At 47.5% G+C, this 20,094-nt stretch overlaps 1 protein-coding gene across 1 annotated transcript in view; it reads left to right on the top strand.

The window, feature by feature from the left end:
- Positions 1 to 20,094, top strand: part of LOC149433127 (protein sel-1 homolog 3-like) — a 141,531-nt gene that overhangs the window by 79,879 nt on the left and 41,558 nt on the right. Inside the window, exons 16-19 of the mRNA XM_089664624.1 lie at positions 9,894 to 10,021; positions 12,303 to 12,386; positions 13,333 to 13,423; positions 16,397 to 16,484. Coding sequence (XP_089520750.1) covers positions 9,894 to 10,021; positions 12,303 to 12,386; positions 13,333 to 13,423; positions 16,397 to 16,484 — 391 coding nt within the window. The remainder of the gene's footprint in view (positions 1 to 9,893; positions 10,022 to 12,302; positions 12,387 to 13,332; positions 13,424 to 16,396; positions 16,485 to 20,094) is intronic.

The raw sequence follows: 20,094 nt of genomic DNA, 5'->3' as shown, positions 1-20,094 counted from the left end.
TACCATTACTACAGATAATAACAGACGGGACATTGGACGGAACCATTACTGCAGATAATAACAGACGGGTCATTGGACGGAACCATTACTACAGATAATAACAGACGGGTCATTGGACGGTACCATTACTGCAGATAATAACAGACGGGTCATTGGACGGTACCATTACTACAGATAATAACAGACGGGTCATTGGACGGAACCATTACTGTAGATAATAACAGACGGGTCATTGGACGGTACCATTACTGCAGATAATAATAGACGGGTCATTGGACGGAACCATTACTACAGATAATAACAGACGGGTCATTGGACGGTACCATTACTACAGATAATAACAGACGGGACATTGGACGGAACCATTACTACAGATAATAACAGACGGGTCATTGGACGGAACCATTACTGTAGATAATAACAGACGGGTCATTGGACGGTACCATTACTACAGATAATAACAGACGGGTCATTGGACGGAACCATTACTGTAGATAATAACAGACGGGTCATTGGACGGAACCATTACTACAGATAGTAACAGACGGGTCATTGGACGGAACCATTACTACAGATAATAACAGACGGGTCATTGGACGGTACCATTACTACAGATAATAACAGACGGGTCATTGGACGGAACCATTACTACAGATAATAACAGACGGGTCATTGGACGGAACCATTACTACAGATAATAACAGACGGGACATTGGACGATACCATTACTACAGATAATAACAGACGGGACATTGGACGATACCATTACTGCAGATAGTAACAGACGGGTCATTGGACGGAACCATTACTGCAGATAATAACAGACGGGTCATTGGACGGTACCATTACTGTAGATAATAACAGACGGGTCATTGGACGGAACCATTACTGTAGATGGTAACAGACGGGTCATTGGACGGAACCATTACTACAGATAATAACAGACGGGTCATTGGACGGAACCATTACTACTAGAGATGAGCGAAGTATTCAAAAATTCGATTCGGCTGATTCGGCGAATTCGCGGAATAAATTCGATTCGATGCGAATATATTCGCTGCAATTTTAACTTATAAAAGGGTGTTTCTAGGCTTCAGAGAGCCTTTATATTAGTGCAGAACACTGTACCTTTAATTTAAATGCCCTTGGAGTCTGCTGGGGAAGAGAAATAATACTGTCAGTCAGTATGACATGCAGATGAGTGCCGTCGATCTTAGAATCACCGCACACTTCACTCATTTGGGCAGTCACGGGGCCAAAACCAGAGTGTGGAGCCACAGTGCGGCGGTGGAGGCAGCAGCAATGGGAGGCCATACAGCACCCTATGACAAAAATGGAACCCACCAGCAGTGTGAGGAGACCTGAAAGTGGCACATGGCAGCGTGTGGCGATGGAGACAGCAGCAATGGGAGGCCGTACAGGGACCCATGAGAGATTCTGGACCTGGCAGCAGCATGAGGAGGCGGTACAGGGGCCCATGGCAGATTACGGGCCTGGCAGCAGCAATGGGAGGCCCGTAATCTGCCAGCACCCTATGACAAAAAATGGAACACACCAGCAGTGTGAGGAGACCTGAAAGTGGCACATGTTTGGGGCATGATTCATGGCGGATTTAGTCAGTTGTGTCAGGAACTGGTGGTTTGAAATCCAGACTAATCCACGCCTGATTCATTTTCACAAACGTGAGTCTCTCCACACTTTGGGTGGACAGTCGTGTCCTCCGCGGAGTTACAATACCTCCTGCCGCACTAAACACGCGCTCCGATGCCACGCTACTGGCCGGGCATGACAGCCTTTCAAGGGCAAATTCAGCTAGTTGGGGCCAAAGGTCAAGTTTCGTTGCCCAGTAGTCAAGGGGATTGTCTACCTTGGTTGGCAGGGTGCTGTCCAAGTAGGCCCAAGCCTGTTGTTTGAGGTCCTGCTCCAGGTCCACCTGATGATGCTGCTGCTGCTGCTGCTGCTGCGGCTGGTTAGTAGTTTCCTCACTGCGCTGGTGAAGAAAGCTACTCATCATCGACTGCAGACTGAGGCAGCCACTGCTGGTGGAGCTGCCACTGCTCCTACCACCCCACCCCTCCCCTGCTGCCATGGCAGCGGAACGCGAGCGCACAGGGCCCACAGTGTCTGAGGATGGACGTTGGCGCACAAAGGCAGAGACCAACTGACTACATAGGTGGTTTTTATAGTACGTTATTTTGGCCTCCCTCTCAGCAGGTGTGAAAAAGGCCACCATTTTGGAACGATAGCGAGGGTCCAACAAGGTGGACAGCCAAAAGTCATCCCTCTGTCTGATGGTTATTATTCGGCTGTCGCTACGCAAGCAACTGAGCATGCTATGGGCCATTTGTGCCAAGGAATGCGAGGGACTCCCTGCCTCCATCTCCACAGCATACTGCCACGGTGCGTCTGGGTCCTCTGTCTCCTCCTCCTCTACCAGATGCTCCTGCTCCTCCACTCCTGTCCGCTGAGTGGAAAAACCACCCATTTCACTCAATAATTCCTGAGCACAAATGTCCTCCTCTACCTCCTCCTCTTCTTCCTGTCCTGCCCCCACAGGGGTCATGTGGCGTTGAGATCTGTGCGCCACGTCTACCGCACCCTGACCAGCCATTGTTAACAGCATTTGTTCCAGGACGTGCAACAGAGGAATGACGTCGTTCATCCCATAGTCCTGCCGACTCACGAATAGCGTGGCCTCCTCAAAGGGCCTGAGCAAGCGGCAGGTGTCACGCATGAGCTGCCAATGGCTGACATCTAAGTTACACAGGGGAGTACCTTTATCCGCTTGTAACATCAGGAAATCGGTGATGGCCTTTCGCTGTTCGTAAAGGCGGTCTAACATGTGTAGGGTTGAATTCCACCTTGTTGCAACGTCGCAGATCAGGCGATGCTGTGGAATTCCGTTCTGCCGCTGCAGCTCAAGGAGGGTGTGCTTTGCGGTGTAGGAATGGCTGAAATGCATGCAAAGTTTACGTGACATTTTAAGGATGTCTTGCAGTGGGATGGTGGATTTTAGGAACCGCTTGACAACCAGATTGAACACGTGAGCAATGCATGGCGCATGGCACAACCTTCCTTGACGCAGAGCAGACACCATGTTCTTTCCGTTGTCGGTCAACATGGTTCCGATTTTCAGTTTGCGCGGAGACAGCCATCTGTCGATTTCTCTGTTCATTACACTCAGAAGTTCCTCCCCTGTGTGACTACGTTCGCCAAGGCATACCAGGTGCAGAACAGCGTGACACCGTTGCGCCCTGCACAAGTGATATGCCAGTCGGGTAATGGGACTTGGCACGGGGGTGGCGGCTGAGGACACGGCGGAAGAAGAGGTGGTAGAGGCGGACATCTTTGCCGGACCAAGGACGTGCAAACGTGGAGGCAAAAGCGGCGTGACCTGTCCAAGTTGCTGGTGCGGCTGTGCCGGCACCACGTTCACCCAGTGGGCCGTAAATGACATGTACTGTCCCTGACCGTAGTTACAGCTCCACACGTCGGCGCTGCCGTGCACTTTGGCAGAGACCGACATGCTCAAAGACTGGCCCACCATCTCTTCTACATGTGAATGCAGGGCTGGCACTGCCTTTTTGGCGAAGAAATGACGGCTTGGCACTCTCCACCGTGGCGCGGCACAAGCCATCATTTCTCGGAAAGGTGCTGAGTCCACCACTTGGAAAGGGAGGGACTGCAGCACCAGCAACTTGGACAGGAGGACGTTCAGCTTTTGCACCGTCGGGTGCGTGCTCGCAAACTGTTGTCTCTTGGAAACGGATTCCAAGAAAGACTGCTGACGGAATCCGTGAAGAGGAGTAGCAGGAGAAGGAGCATCTGAACGAGCGGAAGATGCCAACGAGCGACAACTCCCCTCAGCAGAGGTGTTGGAGCCTTGACTGGCTGATAGAGGGCGATTGACGTCGGGTGACGGAGCAAGTAACGGAGCGGGTGATGGAGCGGGGGCTGGGGCGGGCAGAACCGCCGTATCTTTATCACGGTTTTCCCAGGCCACCAAATGGCGACGCTGCATATGCTGCCGCAACGCTGTAGTCCCAACATGGGCCCCCTGGCCACGCTTGACTTTCTGGCCACATAGTCGACATACGGCTACGTTTACTTCCTCGGGCAGCTTGACGAAAAATTGCCACACCGCCGAGTAGGAAACTTTGCCCCCGATACTCCTCACTGGCCCACAGCATGCGATACTTCGCTTGGTGAGGGAACACCAAAGGACAGGGGCAGGTAGAGGACACGTGATTTCAGTGGGCTTGCTCCCGGGCCATGCCAACTAACGGTTGTGTCTGACGTACCCACCGACCGTTGGCTGTAGGTGTCAGAGGTGACCTGGGAAGAGGAAGACGACCGAGCCAACCAATCGATGACGGCAGGGTTGTCGGTGGAGACACGACCGCTGGATGACACCGGGAGCACTGGCCTCTGGCTGCGACTAGTGCTGCCTCGACCCCTTCCTCTGCTGCCACGTCTGCTCGCTCCTAAAACATTGCCTCCTCTGCCACTCCTCTGCATGTTGTCTGACATACTCTTTAATTAAACGATTCTGTGTCCCTGAGTAACAATTCTGTGTCTGTCCCTGAGTAACAATTCTGTGTCCCTCAGTAACACTTCTGTGTCCCTCAGTAACAATTCTGTGTCCCTGAGTAACAATTCTGTGTCTGTCCCTGAGTAACAATTCTGTGTCCCTCAGTAACAATTCTGTGTCCCTCAGTAACAATTCTGTGTCCCTCAGTAACAATTCTGTGTCTGTCCCTGAGTAACAATTCTGTGTCTGTCCCTGAGTAACAATTCTGTGTCTGTCCCTGAGTAACAATTCTGTGTCTGTCCCTGAGTAACAATTCTGTGTCCCTCAGTAACAATTCTGTGTCCCTCAGTAACAATTCTGTGTCTGTCCCTCAGTAACAATTCTGTGTCTGTCCCTGAGTAACAATTCAGTGTCTGTCCCTGAGTAACAATTCTGTGTCTGTCCCTGAGTAACAATTCTGTGTCCCTAAGTAACAATTCTGTGTCTCTGAGTAACAATTCTGTGTCCCTAAGTAACGTTTCTGTGGCCCTAAGTAACGGTTCTGTGTCCCTAAGTAACGATTCTGTGGCCCTAAGTAACGTTTCTGTGGCCCTAAGTAACGTTTCTGTGGCCCTAAGTAACGATTCTGTGGCCCTAAGTAACGTTTCTGTGGCCCTAAGTAACGTTTCTGTATCCCTAAGTAACGTTTCTGTGGCCCTAAGTAACGTTTCTGTGGCCCTAAGTAACGTTTCTGTGGCCCTAAGTAACGTTTCTCTGGCCCTAAGTAACGTTTCTGTGGCCCTAAGTAACGTTTCTATGTCCCTAAGTAACGTTTCTCTGTCCCTAAATCTCTCCCTCAATACAGACAGGTCTGCCTCTCTTGAATGACTGGAGGCAAATGGAGAATTCTAAAATGGCCGCCATTTATAGCTCGACCATTACACAGTGCTGGCTGGCTGGCTGCTGATTGGCTAATGCGATCACATGTCATGAATGAATGCATTATGGGTCAGCGCGCCTTGTCTGCGCGCCTTCCCAGACATCCCCGCTCCGTCGCCGCACATGTCGCCGCCATTTTAGGAAAAATTTCCTAATATTCGAAACGAATTCCACTTCGCCGAGTTCGATTCGCTCATCTCTAATTACTACAGATGGTAACAGACGGGTCATTGGACGGTACCATTACTGTAGATGGTAACAGACGGGTCATTGGACGGTACCATTACTGTAGATGGTAACAGACGGGTCATTGGACGGTACCATTACTACAGATAATAACAGACGGGTCATTGGACGGTACCATTACTGTAGATGGTAACAGACGGGTCATTGGACGGTACCATTACTGTAGATGGTAACAGACGGGTCATTGGACGGAACCATTACTGTAGATAATAACAGACGGGTCATTGGACGGAACCATTACTACAGATAATAACAGACGGGTCATTGGACGGTACCATTACTGTAGATGGTAACAGACGGGTCATTGGACGGTACCATTACTACAGATAATAACAGACGGGTCATTGGACGGTACCATTACTACAGATAATAACAGACGGGACATTGGACGGAACCATTACTGCAGATAATAACAGACGGGACATTGGACGGAACCATTACTACAGATAATAACAGACGGGTCATTGGACGGAACCATTACTGCAGATAATAACAGACGGGACATTGGACGGAACCATTACTACAGATAATAACAGACGGGTCATTGGACGGTACCATTACTGCAGATAATAACAGACGGGTCATTGGACGGTACCATTACTATAGATAATAACAGACGGGTCATTGGACGGTACCATTACTACAGATGGTAACAGACGGGTCATTGGACGGAACCATTACTGCAGATAATAACAGACGGGTCATTGGACGGAACCATTACTACAGATAATAACAGACGGGTCATTGGACGGTACCATTACTACAGATAATAACAGACGGGACATTGGACGGAACCATTACTACAGATAACAGACGGGTCATTGGACGGAACCATTACTACAGATAATAACAGACGGGTCATTGGACGGAACCATTACTACAGATAATAATAGACGGGTCATTGGACGGTACCATTACTACAGATAATAACAGACGGATCATTGGACGGAACCATTACTACAGATAATAACAGACGGGTCATTGGACGGAACCATTACTACAGATAATAACAGACGGGTCATTGGACGGAACCATTACTGCAGATAATAACAGACGGGTCATTGGACGGTACCATTACTACAGATAATAACAGACGGGACATTGGACGGAACCATTACTACAGATAACAGACGGGTCATTGGACGGAACCATTACTACAGATAATAACAGACGGGTCATTGGACGGAACCATTACTGCAGATAATAACAGACGGGACATTGGACGGAACCATTACTACAGATAATAACAGACGGGTCATTGGACGGTACCATTACTGCAGATAATAACAGACGGGTCATTGGACGGTACCATTACTATAGATAATAACAGACGGGTCATTGGACGGTACCATTACTACAGATGGTAACAGACGGGTCATTGGACGGAACCATTACTGCAGATAATAACAGACGGGTCATTGGACGGAACCATTACTACAGATAATAACAGACGGGTCATTGGACGGTACCATTACTACAGATAATAACAGACGGGACATTGGACGGAACCATTACTACAGATAACAGACGGGTCATTGGACGGAACCATTACTACAGATAATAACAGACGGGTCATTGGACGGAACCATTACTACAGATAATAATAGACGGGTCATTGGACGGTACCATTACTACAGATAATAACAGACGGATCATTGGACGGAACCATTACTACAGATAATAACAGACGGGTCATTGGACGGAACCATTACTACAGATAATAACAGACGGGTCATTGGACGGAACCATTACTGCAGATAATAACAGACGGGTCATTGGACGGTACCATTACTACAGATAATAACAGACGGGACATTGGACGGAACCATTACTACAGATAACAGACGGGTCATTGGACGGAACCATTACTACAGATAATAACAGACGGGTCATTGGACGGAACCATTACTACAGATAATAATAGACGGGTCATTGGACGGTACCATTACTACAGATAATAACAGACGGATCATTGGACGGAACCATTACTGCAGATAATAACAGACGGGTCATTGGACGGAACCATTACTATAGATAATAACAGACGGGTCATTGGACGGAACCATTACTACAGATAATAACAGACGGGTCATTGGACGGAACCATTACTGCAGATAATAACAGACGGATCATTGGACGGAACCATTACTGCAGATAATAACAGACGGGTCATTGGACGGAACCATTACTGCAGATAATAACAGACGGATCATTGGACGGAACCATTACTACAGATGGTAACAGACGGGCCATTGGACGGAACCATTACTACAGATAATAACAGACGGGTCATTGGACGGTACCATTACTATAGATAATAACAGACGGGTCATTGGACGGTACCATTACTACAGATAATAACAGACGGGTCATTGGACGGTACCATTACTACAGATAATAACAGACGGGACATTGGACGGAACCATTACTACAGATAATAACAGACGGGTCATTGGACGGAACCATTACTGCAGATAATAACAGACGGGTCATTGGACGGAACCATTACTGCAGATAATAACAGACGGGTCATTGGACGGAACCATTACTGCAGATAATAACAGACGGGTCATTGGACGGAACCATTACTGCAGATAATAACAGACGGATCATTGGACGGAACCATTACTACAGATGGTAACAGACGGGTCATTGGACGGAACCATTACTACAGATAATAACAGACGGGTCATTGGACGGAACCATTACTACAGATAATAACAGACGGGTCATTGGACGGATCCATTACTACAGATAATAACAGACGGGTCATTGGACGGAACCATTACTGCAGATAATAACAGACGGGTCATTGGACGGAACCATTACTACAGATAATAACAGACGGGTCATTGGACGGAACCATTACTGCAGATAATAACAGACGGGTCATTGGACGGAACCATTACTACAGATGGTAACAGACGGATCATTGGACGGAACCATTACTACAGATAATAACAGACGGGTCATTGGACGGAACCATTACTACAGATAATAACAGACGGGTCATTGGACGGTACCATTACTATAGATAATAACAGACAGGTCATTGGACGGTACCATTACTGCAGATAATAACAGACGGGTCATTGGACGGAACCATTACTACAGATAATAACAGACGGGTCATTGGACGGAACCATTACTACAGATAATAACAGACGGGTCATTGGACGGAACCATTACTGCAGATAATAACAGACGGGTCATTGGACGGAACCATTACTACAGATGGTAACAGACGGGTCATTGGACGGAACCATTACTGCAGATAATAACAGACGGGTCATTGGACGGAACCATTACTACAGATAATAACAGACGGATCATTGGACGGAACCATTACTGCAGATAATAACAGACGGGACATTGGACGGTACCATTACTACAGATAATAACAGACGGATCATTGGACGGAACCATTACTACAGATAATAACAGACGGATCATTGGACGGTACCATTACTGCAGATAATAACAGACGGGACATTGGACGGTACCATTACTACAGATAATAACAGACGGATCATTGGACGGTACCATTACTACAGATAATAACAGACGGGACATTGGACGGTACCATTACTACAGATAATAACAGACGGGTCATTGGACGGAACCATTACTGCAGATAATAACAGACGGATCATTGGACGGTACCATTACTGCAGATAATAACAGACGGGTCATTGGACGGAACCATTACTACAGATAATAACAGACGGGTCATTGGACGGTACCATTACTACAGATAATAACAGACGGGTCATTGGACGGAACCATTGCTGCAGATAATAACAGACGGGTCATTGGACGGTACCATTACTGCAGATAATAACAGACGGGTCATTGGACGGAACCATTGCTGCAGATAATAACAGACGGGTCATTGGACGGTACCATTACTATAGATAATAACAGACAGATCATTGGACGGAACCATTACTGCAGATAATAACAGACGGGTCATTGGACGGAACCATTACTACAGATGGTAACAGACGGGTCATTGGACGGAACCATTACTACAGATTAAAACAGACGGGTCATTGGACGGAACCATTACTACAGATGGTAACAGACGGGTCATTAGTGTGTATAATATAGGATAGACAATTACTAAGTGCTGCTGCTGGAGCTCTCCCATTGGTTCAGACATTCTGCACACATGCGTCTCTAATGGATATTACTTCAGTCCGCAGCCTACCGATACTACTTGAAGTCCGCCACTCGTGGCCATATTGATGCAGCTGTACACGTCTCCGCTTGCTGGATCCAGGGCATCCCTGGGGTGGTGAACCGACTGCCGTATGACGCTGTGTTGTAAGTACAATTGATATGATAGGTGACATACATTCATTGGGCTGATTTACTTAAAGGGTAAGTTCACTTTCTCCAGAAACTAGCCGGCTCCAGTCAATGGGCCCCGGAAGATATTAAAAACTGTGCAGCTTTGTACATCGTTTGTTAATTTCATTGTCATACCTGGAGGCCATTTGGAACCCCCAGAAGACTGTCTAAAAATCCCAGTTACTGACTCCCATGTCCTGCCATGTTACTAGGATGTGAGAACTGTTATAATCCCAGCATTATAGAGAAGACCAATGGGTCTCATGTCCTAGCAACGAGTCAGAACATGGGGGGTCACTAACTGGGAGTTTTTCATGCAGACTTCTGGGAGGACCCTAATGGTCTACAGGTATGACAATAAAATGAACTAATCCACTCTACAAAGCTGTACAGATTTTAAAACCTCCTGGGGCACCATGAGTTCCCCATGGTGGCCTCCATGAACTTGCTGTTTAAGGTCAATAGCCCACTTATTTTGCTGGGGAACTCCTCAGAGCTGAGAGAATGAAGTGATGCTCTGCTGACTTCCATCCTCCAATCTTGTGTGAGCTAAAAAAATTGCACAGTACACTACAATCAGCCAATGGGCAGCACAGTGGCTAAATGGTTAGCACTTCCGCCTGGTAGTACTAGGGTTGTAGGTTCAATTCCAAACCAAGGCACCACTTGCCTGGAGTCTGCATATTCTCCCTGTGCCTGCGTGGGTTTCCTCTGGGTACTCCGGTTTCCTCCCACACTCCAAAGACATGCTGGTAGGTTAATTGGATCCTATCTAAATTGGTCCTAGTATGTGTATGTATGAATGAAAGTTAGGGACCTTAGATTGTACGCTCCTCAGGGGCGGGGACTGATGTGAATGTACGATATATATGTAAAGCGCTGCGTAAATGGACGGCGCTATATAAGTACCGGAAATAAATAAATAATAGTAAATCCTCTCCATTGACTCCACTAGAAGTCTGATAGCTGAAGTAATGGCTGAATGAACAGTGTGCATCCCCGTGTGTGAGAGAAGAGGATGCTGCGTATTGCTTCATGAAGATTGATAACTTTCATCTTGGCGTGAATTGTCAGCTCCTATAGGAGATACACCGATCAGTCATAACACTTTGACCACCCACCTAATATTGAGTAGGTCCCCCTGACCCCCCTGATCTGTAAATAGAGAAAGAAATGAAATAGAATAAAGTGAAACCAAGTGCTTACATAATAAAAAAAACTATATGTATGTATTAGTCCCGGAAAACTTGGTGCAATTCAGTCCAAGACAAACGAATGTCCCAACTACAACAGATCCAGTCCCATGTTCGAAGGGTGTTCACAGTGCCAAAAGCAATTGCCAAATGAAAGTCCTTCAGTGATTGAGTGAGATCAGTCATGCAGAGCAGCTTACCCAATGTGGTGGATCTCAGCACAGGAGATCTAAATGCGCCTGCATTGGGTAAGCTGCTCTGCATGACTGATCTCACTCAATCACTTTCATTTGGCAATTGCTATTGGCACTGTGGACACCCTTAGAACACGGGACTGGATCTGTTGTAGTTGGGACATGTGTTTGTTTTTGGGGTAACAGCTATACGAATCTGTCACATGGAGTGCCCATACCACCAACATTCCATCCTCAGGGTTCACCCTCCTGCTAGCCAGGACATCATCCTAGCATCTGATGACTCCTCACTGGTCCATTCAGCTGTTGACGGTGAGATTCATGGTCGTATATAAACAATGGTGTCAGGCAGAACTTCCTTCGTCTGCTTTCAGCTGTCGGTTGGGTAGTATGACGGATGGCAGCTGAATGAGACCGAGGATCAGTGAATGGTTGATAGGACACCGGCAACCATCGGCATCCTAGAAACCCACAAACCAGGTGCAGGAAGCATCCACATTAATGACAACTTCCAGGAGATATGTCTAGTTCTTAGCACCAGTGTCTCTCTGCACACCAACCCGAGCTTAATTACCCCCAGTTTGCTGATCTGAGAACCAGCGGTGATTCATAACCATTGTGACAGATTCATAAAGGGGCATTGGTAAGAAGTACCTGAATCCGGAGTACAGAAGATGGCACAGAGCTTTCATTAGATAGGTACAGGTCATGTTAAAGGGGCCACACCACCAGAGAAGTCTCTTTATAGCTTCAATAAATTCCCAATATAGACTTTTGTGGTCATGAGGAGGCTTTGGCTTCTGCACTGATTGTGCAAATTCAAATTTCTTCAGCTGGGAGAAGTTTAACTACAATTTCCTTTCTTAGGTGGACTAAGTGGGCAGGAGAACAGAACGGGTACCTGGGAGCCGTGCTACGCAAAGCTTTGGATAATTACCTGGATCGGTCCTGGTAAGAGATGGTTCAAGTGATGAACCTAATAACCCTAACCTTATAGACACTAAGTCTTCCCTATAGATCCTCAGCCTTCCCTATGGACATGGAGCCTTTCCCTACAGACATGGAGCCCTCCATATAGGCATAGAACCCTCCCTGTAGACACTCAGCCTTCCCTGTAGACATAGAGCCTTCTCTATAGACATAGAGCCCTCCCTATAGGCATAGAACCCTCCCTGTAGACATGGAGCTCTCACTGTAGACACTCAGCCTTCCCTGTAGACATAGAGCCTTCTCTATAGACATGGGGCCCTCCCTATAGACATGGAGCTCTCCCTATAGACATGCAGCCTTTTCTATAGACATGGAGCCCTCCCTACAGACATGGAGCCCCCCTATAGGCATAGAGCCCTCCCTGTAGACATGGAGCCCTCCCTGTAGACACTCAGCCTTCCCTGGAGACATGGAGCTCTCCCTATAGACATGGAGCCCTCCCTGTAGACATGGAGCCCTCCCTACAGACATGGAGCCCTCCCTGTAGACATGGAGCCCTCCCTGTAGACACTCAGCCTTCCCTGTAGACATGGAGCCTTCTCTATAGACATGGAGCCCTCCCTGTAGACATGGAGCTCTTCCTATAGACATGCAGCCTTTTCTACAGACATGCAGCACTCCCTATAGACATGGAGCCCCCCCTATAGACATGGAGCCCCCCCTATAGACATGGAGCCTTCTCTATAGACATAAGAGTAAAGTGCGGACCCTTCAGGAACATTCCATTATTAGTTCATACAGGGCAGAAGTTTGGGGAATAAAGTCCGGGCCCTTCTGGAACATTCCATTATTAGTACATACAGGGCAGAAGTTTGGGGAATAAAGTCCGGGCCCTTCCAGAACACTCCAGATACAGTCCATGCCTAGCAGTCCAGGATGATAGATAACGCCATTGTCTCTTTTTCAGGTCAGCAGCTCTTCTCTATTATGTCCAGGCAGCAGAACTCGGAATGGAGATTGGTCAGTTTAATGCGGCTTTTCTCTGTGAATTGGACCCGGTGAGTACCACCGCCGACCCTCCACCCGTCATCTCCTACAAAGGACCCTGAGATTTCAGACCATCCATTCCGTGTATCTGATCATTTCCTCGCCAAGTGAAAGTTACACATCCACAGACATATTCACCGCCAGGAATAGAGCAAAACGGATCGCATTTTACCAGCTTGACTTTGGTGACATCGGTGAATCCTCGCCAGCAGACATGTAACAGATTCCTCCATTCACACAAGTGAGGCGGAATCCCCACAACTGTCAGAATACTGATTACTGAAGGTTTTCCAGCATGATCAATTTCTGTCCCACAAGGAAAGCCATACACCAATCAAAACGGAGCTGGTCCCTGCAGAACCGGCCAAATTTCGATCAGTCTGTGTCCAACTTTACACTGCCTGCTAAGTTGTCAGGATCTCTCTCTCATATATATATATACACACATATACACACATATATATGTATATACACACACAGGTTAAACTAAAAAAATTTGAATCTGGTGCAAAAGTTCATTTATTTCACTGCAGCAACTTAAAAGGTGAAACTAATATATGAGACTCATTCCATGCAAAGCAAGATAGTTCCAGCCGTGATTTGTCATCATTGTGATGATTATGGCTTACAGCTCATGAAAACCCCAAATCCACAATCTCAGAAAATGAGAATATTGCGAAAAGGTGGAATAATCTCGGCTCAAGGTGTCCCACTCTAATCAGCTCATTCAGCCATAACACCTGCAAAGGGTTCCTGAGCCTTTAAATGGTCTCTCAGTCTGGTTCAGTAGGAATCCCATTCATGGGAAAGACTGCTGACCTGACACCATCACTGACACCCTCCATAAGGAGGGAAAGCCTCAAAAGGGAATTGCAGAAGAAGTTGGATGTTCCCAAAGTGCTGTATCAAAGCACATTAATAGAAAGTTATGTGGAAGGGAAGCACTTTGGAGCACTTTGTCTTGGACTGAATGACCGCAGCCTGGAGAGGATTGTCAGGAAAAGGCCATTCAAAAGTGTTGGGGACTTTCACAAGGAGTGGACTGAGGCTGGAGTCAGTGCATCAAGAGCCACCACACACAGACGGATCCTGGACATGGGCTTCAAATGTCGTATTCCTCTTGTCAAGCCGCTCCTGAACAACAAACAACGTCAGAAGCGTCTTACCTGGGCTAAAGAAAAACAGACCTGGTCTGCTGCTCAGTGGTCCAAAGTCCTCTTTTCTGATGAGAGCAACTTTTGCATCTCATTTGGAAACCAAGGACCCCGAGTATGGAGGAAGAATGGAGAGGCTCATGGACCCAGAGTATGGAGGAAGAATGGAGAGGCTCATGGACCCTGAGTATGGAAGAAGAATGGAGTGGCACAAGGACCCCGAGTATGGAGGAAGAATGGAGAGGCCCAAGGATCCCGAGTATGGAGGAAGAATGGAGAGGCCCAAGGACCCCGAGTATGGAGGAAGAATGGAGAGGCACAAGGACCCCGAGTATGGAGGAAGAATGGAGAGGCCCAAGGACCCAGAGTATGGAGGAAGAATGGAGAGGCACAAGGACCCCGAGTATGGAGGAAGAATGGAGAGGCACAAGGACCCCGAGTATGGAGGAAGAATGGAGAGGCCCAAGGACCCCGAGTATGGAGGAAGAATGGAGAGGCACAAGGACCCCGAGTATGGAGGAAGAATGGAGAGGCCCAAGGACCCCGAGTATGGAGGAAGAATGGAGAGGCACAAGGACCCCGAGTATGGAGGAAGAATGGAGAGGCACACACTGCAAGATGCTTGAAGTCCAGTGTGAAGTTTCCACAGTTTGTGTTGATTTGGGGAGCCATGTCATCTGCTGGTGTTGGCCCACTGTGCTTCATGAAGTCCAGGGTCACCGCAGCCGTCTACCAGGAGATTTTGGAGCACTTCATGCTTCCTTCCGCAGACCAGCTTTATGGGGATGCTGACTTCATTTTCCAGCAGGACTTGGCTCCGCCCACACTGCCAAAAGCACCAAAACCTGGTTCAATGACCGTGGGATTACTGTTCTTGATTGGCCAGCAAACTCGCCTGACCTGAACCCCATAGAGAATCTATGGGGCATTGCCAAGAGAAAGATGAGAGACATGAGACCGGACAATGCAGAAGAGCTGAAGGCCGCTATTGAAGCATCCTGGTCTTCCATAACACCTCAGCAGTGCCACAGGCTAATAGCTTCCATGCCACGCCGCATTGAGGCAGTAATTGCTGCAAAAGGGGCCCCAACCAAGTACTGAGTACATATGCAGCTTCTACTTCTCAGAGGTGCGATATTGTTCTATGTACAATCCGTGTTTTATTGATTGCATGGAATATTCTCATTTTCTGAGATTGTGGATTTGGGGTTTTCATGAGCTGTAAGCCATAATCATCACAATGATGACAAATCGCGGCTTGAACTATCTTGCTTTGCATGGAATGAGTCTATCTCATGTATTAGTGTCACCTTTTAAGTTGCTGCACTGAAAATAAATGAATGAATGAATGAATGAATGCACCAGATTCTCATTTTTTGCGTTTCACCTGTATATAATCCATCGCAGAGTTATAATAAGAAGTCCCTCTCTACACAAAAGACACCCTAAAGGCATCTCAGTAACAATCCTGTGGCACAGTATGGCTGTAATTTGGCTTCACGTTCTGTGCCGGCTTCTGAGAAGAGCAGGGAGCCCATTACAGAAGAAGGGGGATGGGAATTCTTGGGGTGTTCTGTACACAAAGTACTCTTGCCATGACTGTGAAAAAATGTAGGTTCACTTGCCATACAAGACACTATGGGAATTTTACCCAAAATTCACCAAAACATGAATTGGTAAACATAGAAATTCACCCAAGGTTCCCCCGATGAAAGCTCCATTCACTGATTGGGGGGGGGGGGGGGGGGTTGAGGTTGGACCCCTTTGTAATATCTTGTGATTGACTTGTCTATATGGGATTGCTCACTGCTGGGTTTTATTGTCCAATAGGAAGGTCTGGTGACCCGCTATCTGCAAATCGACTGTGAGTGGAAATATTACAACCTATCAACACTCAGCGACCAGCCTCCAGCTTACGGTGAGTACGCGGCACAGACGTAGCGGGTACAAATTTATTAATCAGTAAAATGGACTTCCCCAAAATGTCAGTTCTGGTCACTTTACAGAACCAGAGTCATGGAGGTGTAGAATGGTCGGTACGGTAACTTCCATTTCAGATCACTTCACATGATTTATCAGTTATTATATGAAAACGCTCCAAAAACTCCAAACTTCCCCAGAAGTATTGCACTTTGGATGGAGTGTGGAGAGGTTGGGACCCTTGCTGGAGATTCACCCTCTGTGTGTCCTGGTGTCACTGAGACAGATAGGAGAGCCAACATGTGCGTCCTGGTGTCACTGAGACAGATAGAGATAGATGGGAGAGCCAACATTCAGTGTTGTCACAGGAGAGGGAATCTGCTGATGGGGCCACTGATGACAGTCTAAGGATTTCCTGGAACTGGGAGAGATTCCATTGACTTCCTGATGTGTTCTGAGACAAGAAGTGAAGAAAATTCTCCCCAACAGGACTAACAGGGACTATAACCCATCACTAATCTGGCTCTAGATATTGTCACAGATGAGGGTCCACTGGGAATATGGGGATGAGTTGTTGCTGTACAGAACCAGCATGCTGGCTGATTAGATCGGTGGACTTTGGGGGTCCTTGTGATAGAGGCACAAGTAGCAGCAGGGAAATCCGCACAAAATGCACACTGATATCTAAGCACCACCACCCACATATTACAGGCTGGGGGAAACCTTGCTCCTGAAACCTCCAGCAGAAGATTGGCACACAGGTCATCACAGACCACACACACTGCTCTCACTAGCTGCTCCAGGTTCCACAGTTCCAATATTACTTCTAAGGTTAGTACATACACCTATTCAGTCTCTTAACACCAGCCACAACTAGAGGTGGACTCGCCCACAATCGATCTGGCTGGACACACACAGGCAGATGGAAATCTCACATACAATCTGGTGTTCTCTAATGGTTGTGTGGTAGTTTGGTGATACCCCACATCTCTGAGATTACCCAAGATATTCTGTGAGCCGGACTCCTATGCAGTCACCTTCCCACACACTTGAGATCCCTGTCTGACAATGAGATCTGTCCCTGCCTATGGTAACTTCCACACCCTGCTACTAATCTGCACACAATCAGATTGGACGTCCCATCCTCTATCACCCAACAGCTGCAATATAAGGTGTGACATAAATGTAAAGATTTGAGTAGCTGAGATGTGATCTGTAGAAATATGACATTGTAGATTTAGCATTCCATGTTAATATAAGATGTGTTCAGAATTCAGTCAGAGACATATGGTCACCAATTAGCATCTGAAGGGACAGAGCTTCCTCTAAACTGGAGGTGACACCTAGATACCAATAAGACTTGTCACCTACTTCTAGACATTTCGGCTTCAGAGGCAGCAGGAGACCAAGAGAGGGCTCCGATCTGTCAGCAGATCAAATGAATATATTTCATCGCTCATAAAAGCTAAAATATTAGTTGCAGAGAGATGAAAATACTTCCTTCTGATTGGACACACTGTAGGCTACATCTGCATGTAAAACTGTAGTTGTAGCCACTGTAGAATCCCAGAGAAATGCAGAAAATTGTTATGTGGCGCCTGATTTGTACTGTCGCGATCGGACTGATGCGGTGGTGTTGGAAATTCAATCCCTGACTTGGTGATTCAAACCGTTCCTGGTCCAATCGACTTTGGGCATTTCAGTACCCTGAACGTCCTGTGGGCTGGTACAGGAACACCCCCCAAAGTTGATTGGCCAAGGGCTAATGTCCAGCCTACGTCCATATTTCCATAAATTGAGGACCTGGGATATGGACGTTGTGATTCGTATGGAGCCGGTTCTATCGACTGGCGGATCGCAGACTTTTTCTGACTTGCTCCAGTTGCAGGATAACTCTTGGTAAAAGTTTTATTTATGTTTTATTCCCTTTTATTTTATAGTCAATAGCCAAAATGTGTGTCTTCTTCTATTTTCTGTAACTTTTTATACTTTGAACATATTTTATGCACCGCCCACTTTCGGGATATTAAATCATAAAATTAATAAATGACTTCTGGGTACTTAAGCTCGGTGTCAAGGTCCTACCTTTCCTCAGGGTTTGTGCTGCTCCATGTGCTGGCATCCATCTTGGGTGTCTGCTAAGCATTGTGGGACCCTTTATGCTCTCAGTCCTCTGCAGCTCCTCCCAGGAGGGTGCGGCTTATCACATTTAAGTGTCGGTTGCGGCCGTTCTTTGCATTCGTGTCCTGTATGTTGCATTGCAGCAAGCTCTTGTTCAGCTCTCTTTTCTCTCCTGGAAACCGACTCGGCTTGGACAAAGACTCCTCTTGCTCTGACCCTTGGCCCGTTCTGACCATTCTCTGTGTTATTCCATTACCTGACCTCCCGTTGCTGAACCCGGCCCGTGACCTGAGTATTCTTGCCTACCGTCTTGTACTGACTGTTCCGCTGTTATCGACCCGGCCTGTCCAACCACGTTATACGTCTTCCCATCTGGCCCCTACCCGCTATACGCCATTGGCAGCAGCCGTTACCGCAGCCGTGGGGTTACTCGGGGGTCACGACCTGGTCTCAGGCTGCGTCAAGTCCATCCCCACTATCAGGGGCCCTGGTGAAGGGCAGCCTGGGGCTTAGACTCCGCGCCCTGAGGGACTCCGGTCTGTGGGTCACCAGACGCTGTCGCCAGTCGGTGCGTGACCTTACCATAAGGCCTGCCTGACCATTCCACCACTCCAGCCCTGACACTCGGGCTCATATCTCCGGAGAGATTAGATTGTATTGTATTGTATTGCAGTGTCTTTACACGCTCGGTCAAGTTCATTGCCAATCTGTATGCAATTGCACTGTGTGTGGGCAGATTGCATGCAGATTGTAAAGGTAACAGATCTACCAGACGGAGATCTGTGTGTGTGTGGTGGCCCAGAAGGCCAGTCTGCGGATAAAACTGTTGGGTGGTGGCAAGCTATCGTTTGTGGTGTGTCTGGTGTGGGGGTGTGTGGACAGTGGAAGGGCGATTAACACCGAGGTTCTAGCTTGTACGATAGCTGGAGGAATTCTAGAAGGGTGTGCCACTCGCTAGGCTGCTCCCCAACCCTTAGCGTGCACCAGATTGTATATAAGATTCGTATCTGACCTGTGTGTGGTCGGCCAGCGGGATTGGAGTGGAGTCTCCCTCTCGTGGTGGCCAGAGGTAGTGCGGGCTGTGAAAGTATATCACAGCTGGTCTTATATATATTCAGATTAAGTCCCCCTTATTCCCTCTTACCCCAAGTCACGGTCGCACGTGCGCCTCGGTTAGCTAATCGCTGTGGGCGTGTGTTTGTGCGGTGGATCCGTGACATAAGGAACATGAGGGCACAGCCACACAGGCAATCTCACCCAGATTAGCAATAACTGACAACCGAGCATACAGGTTCTCATGAAAAATAAAAGGGATACATTTGCAGAAAATGTATCTCTCTGCTTATTGGCTAAATACGGCCCATCCCCGCAGATCAATGAGACCCCTCAGATATAATCCAGATTTAATGTTAGATCTCATTTTTCTACCTTAGATTGAAGTGAGTTGTCTCCTGCTTAGACTATTCAGTTTGGGTGGAAGGTGCTGG

This window comes from Staurois parvus, unplaced genomic scaffold (genome assembly GCF_062004578.1).
Source record: "Staurois parvus isolate SC_StPar_1 unplaced genomic scaffold, SC_StPar_1.0 ptg001973l, whole genome shotgun sequence".
NCBI lineage: Eukaryota > Metazoa > Chordata > Amphibia > Anura > Ranidae > Staurois > Staurois parvus.
Note: the sequence above shows the minus strand (reverse complement) of the source record. Positions and strands in the feature narration are given on the sequence as shown.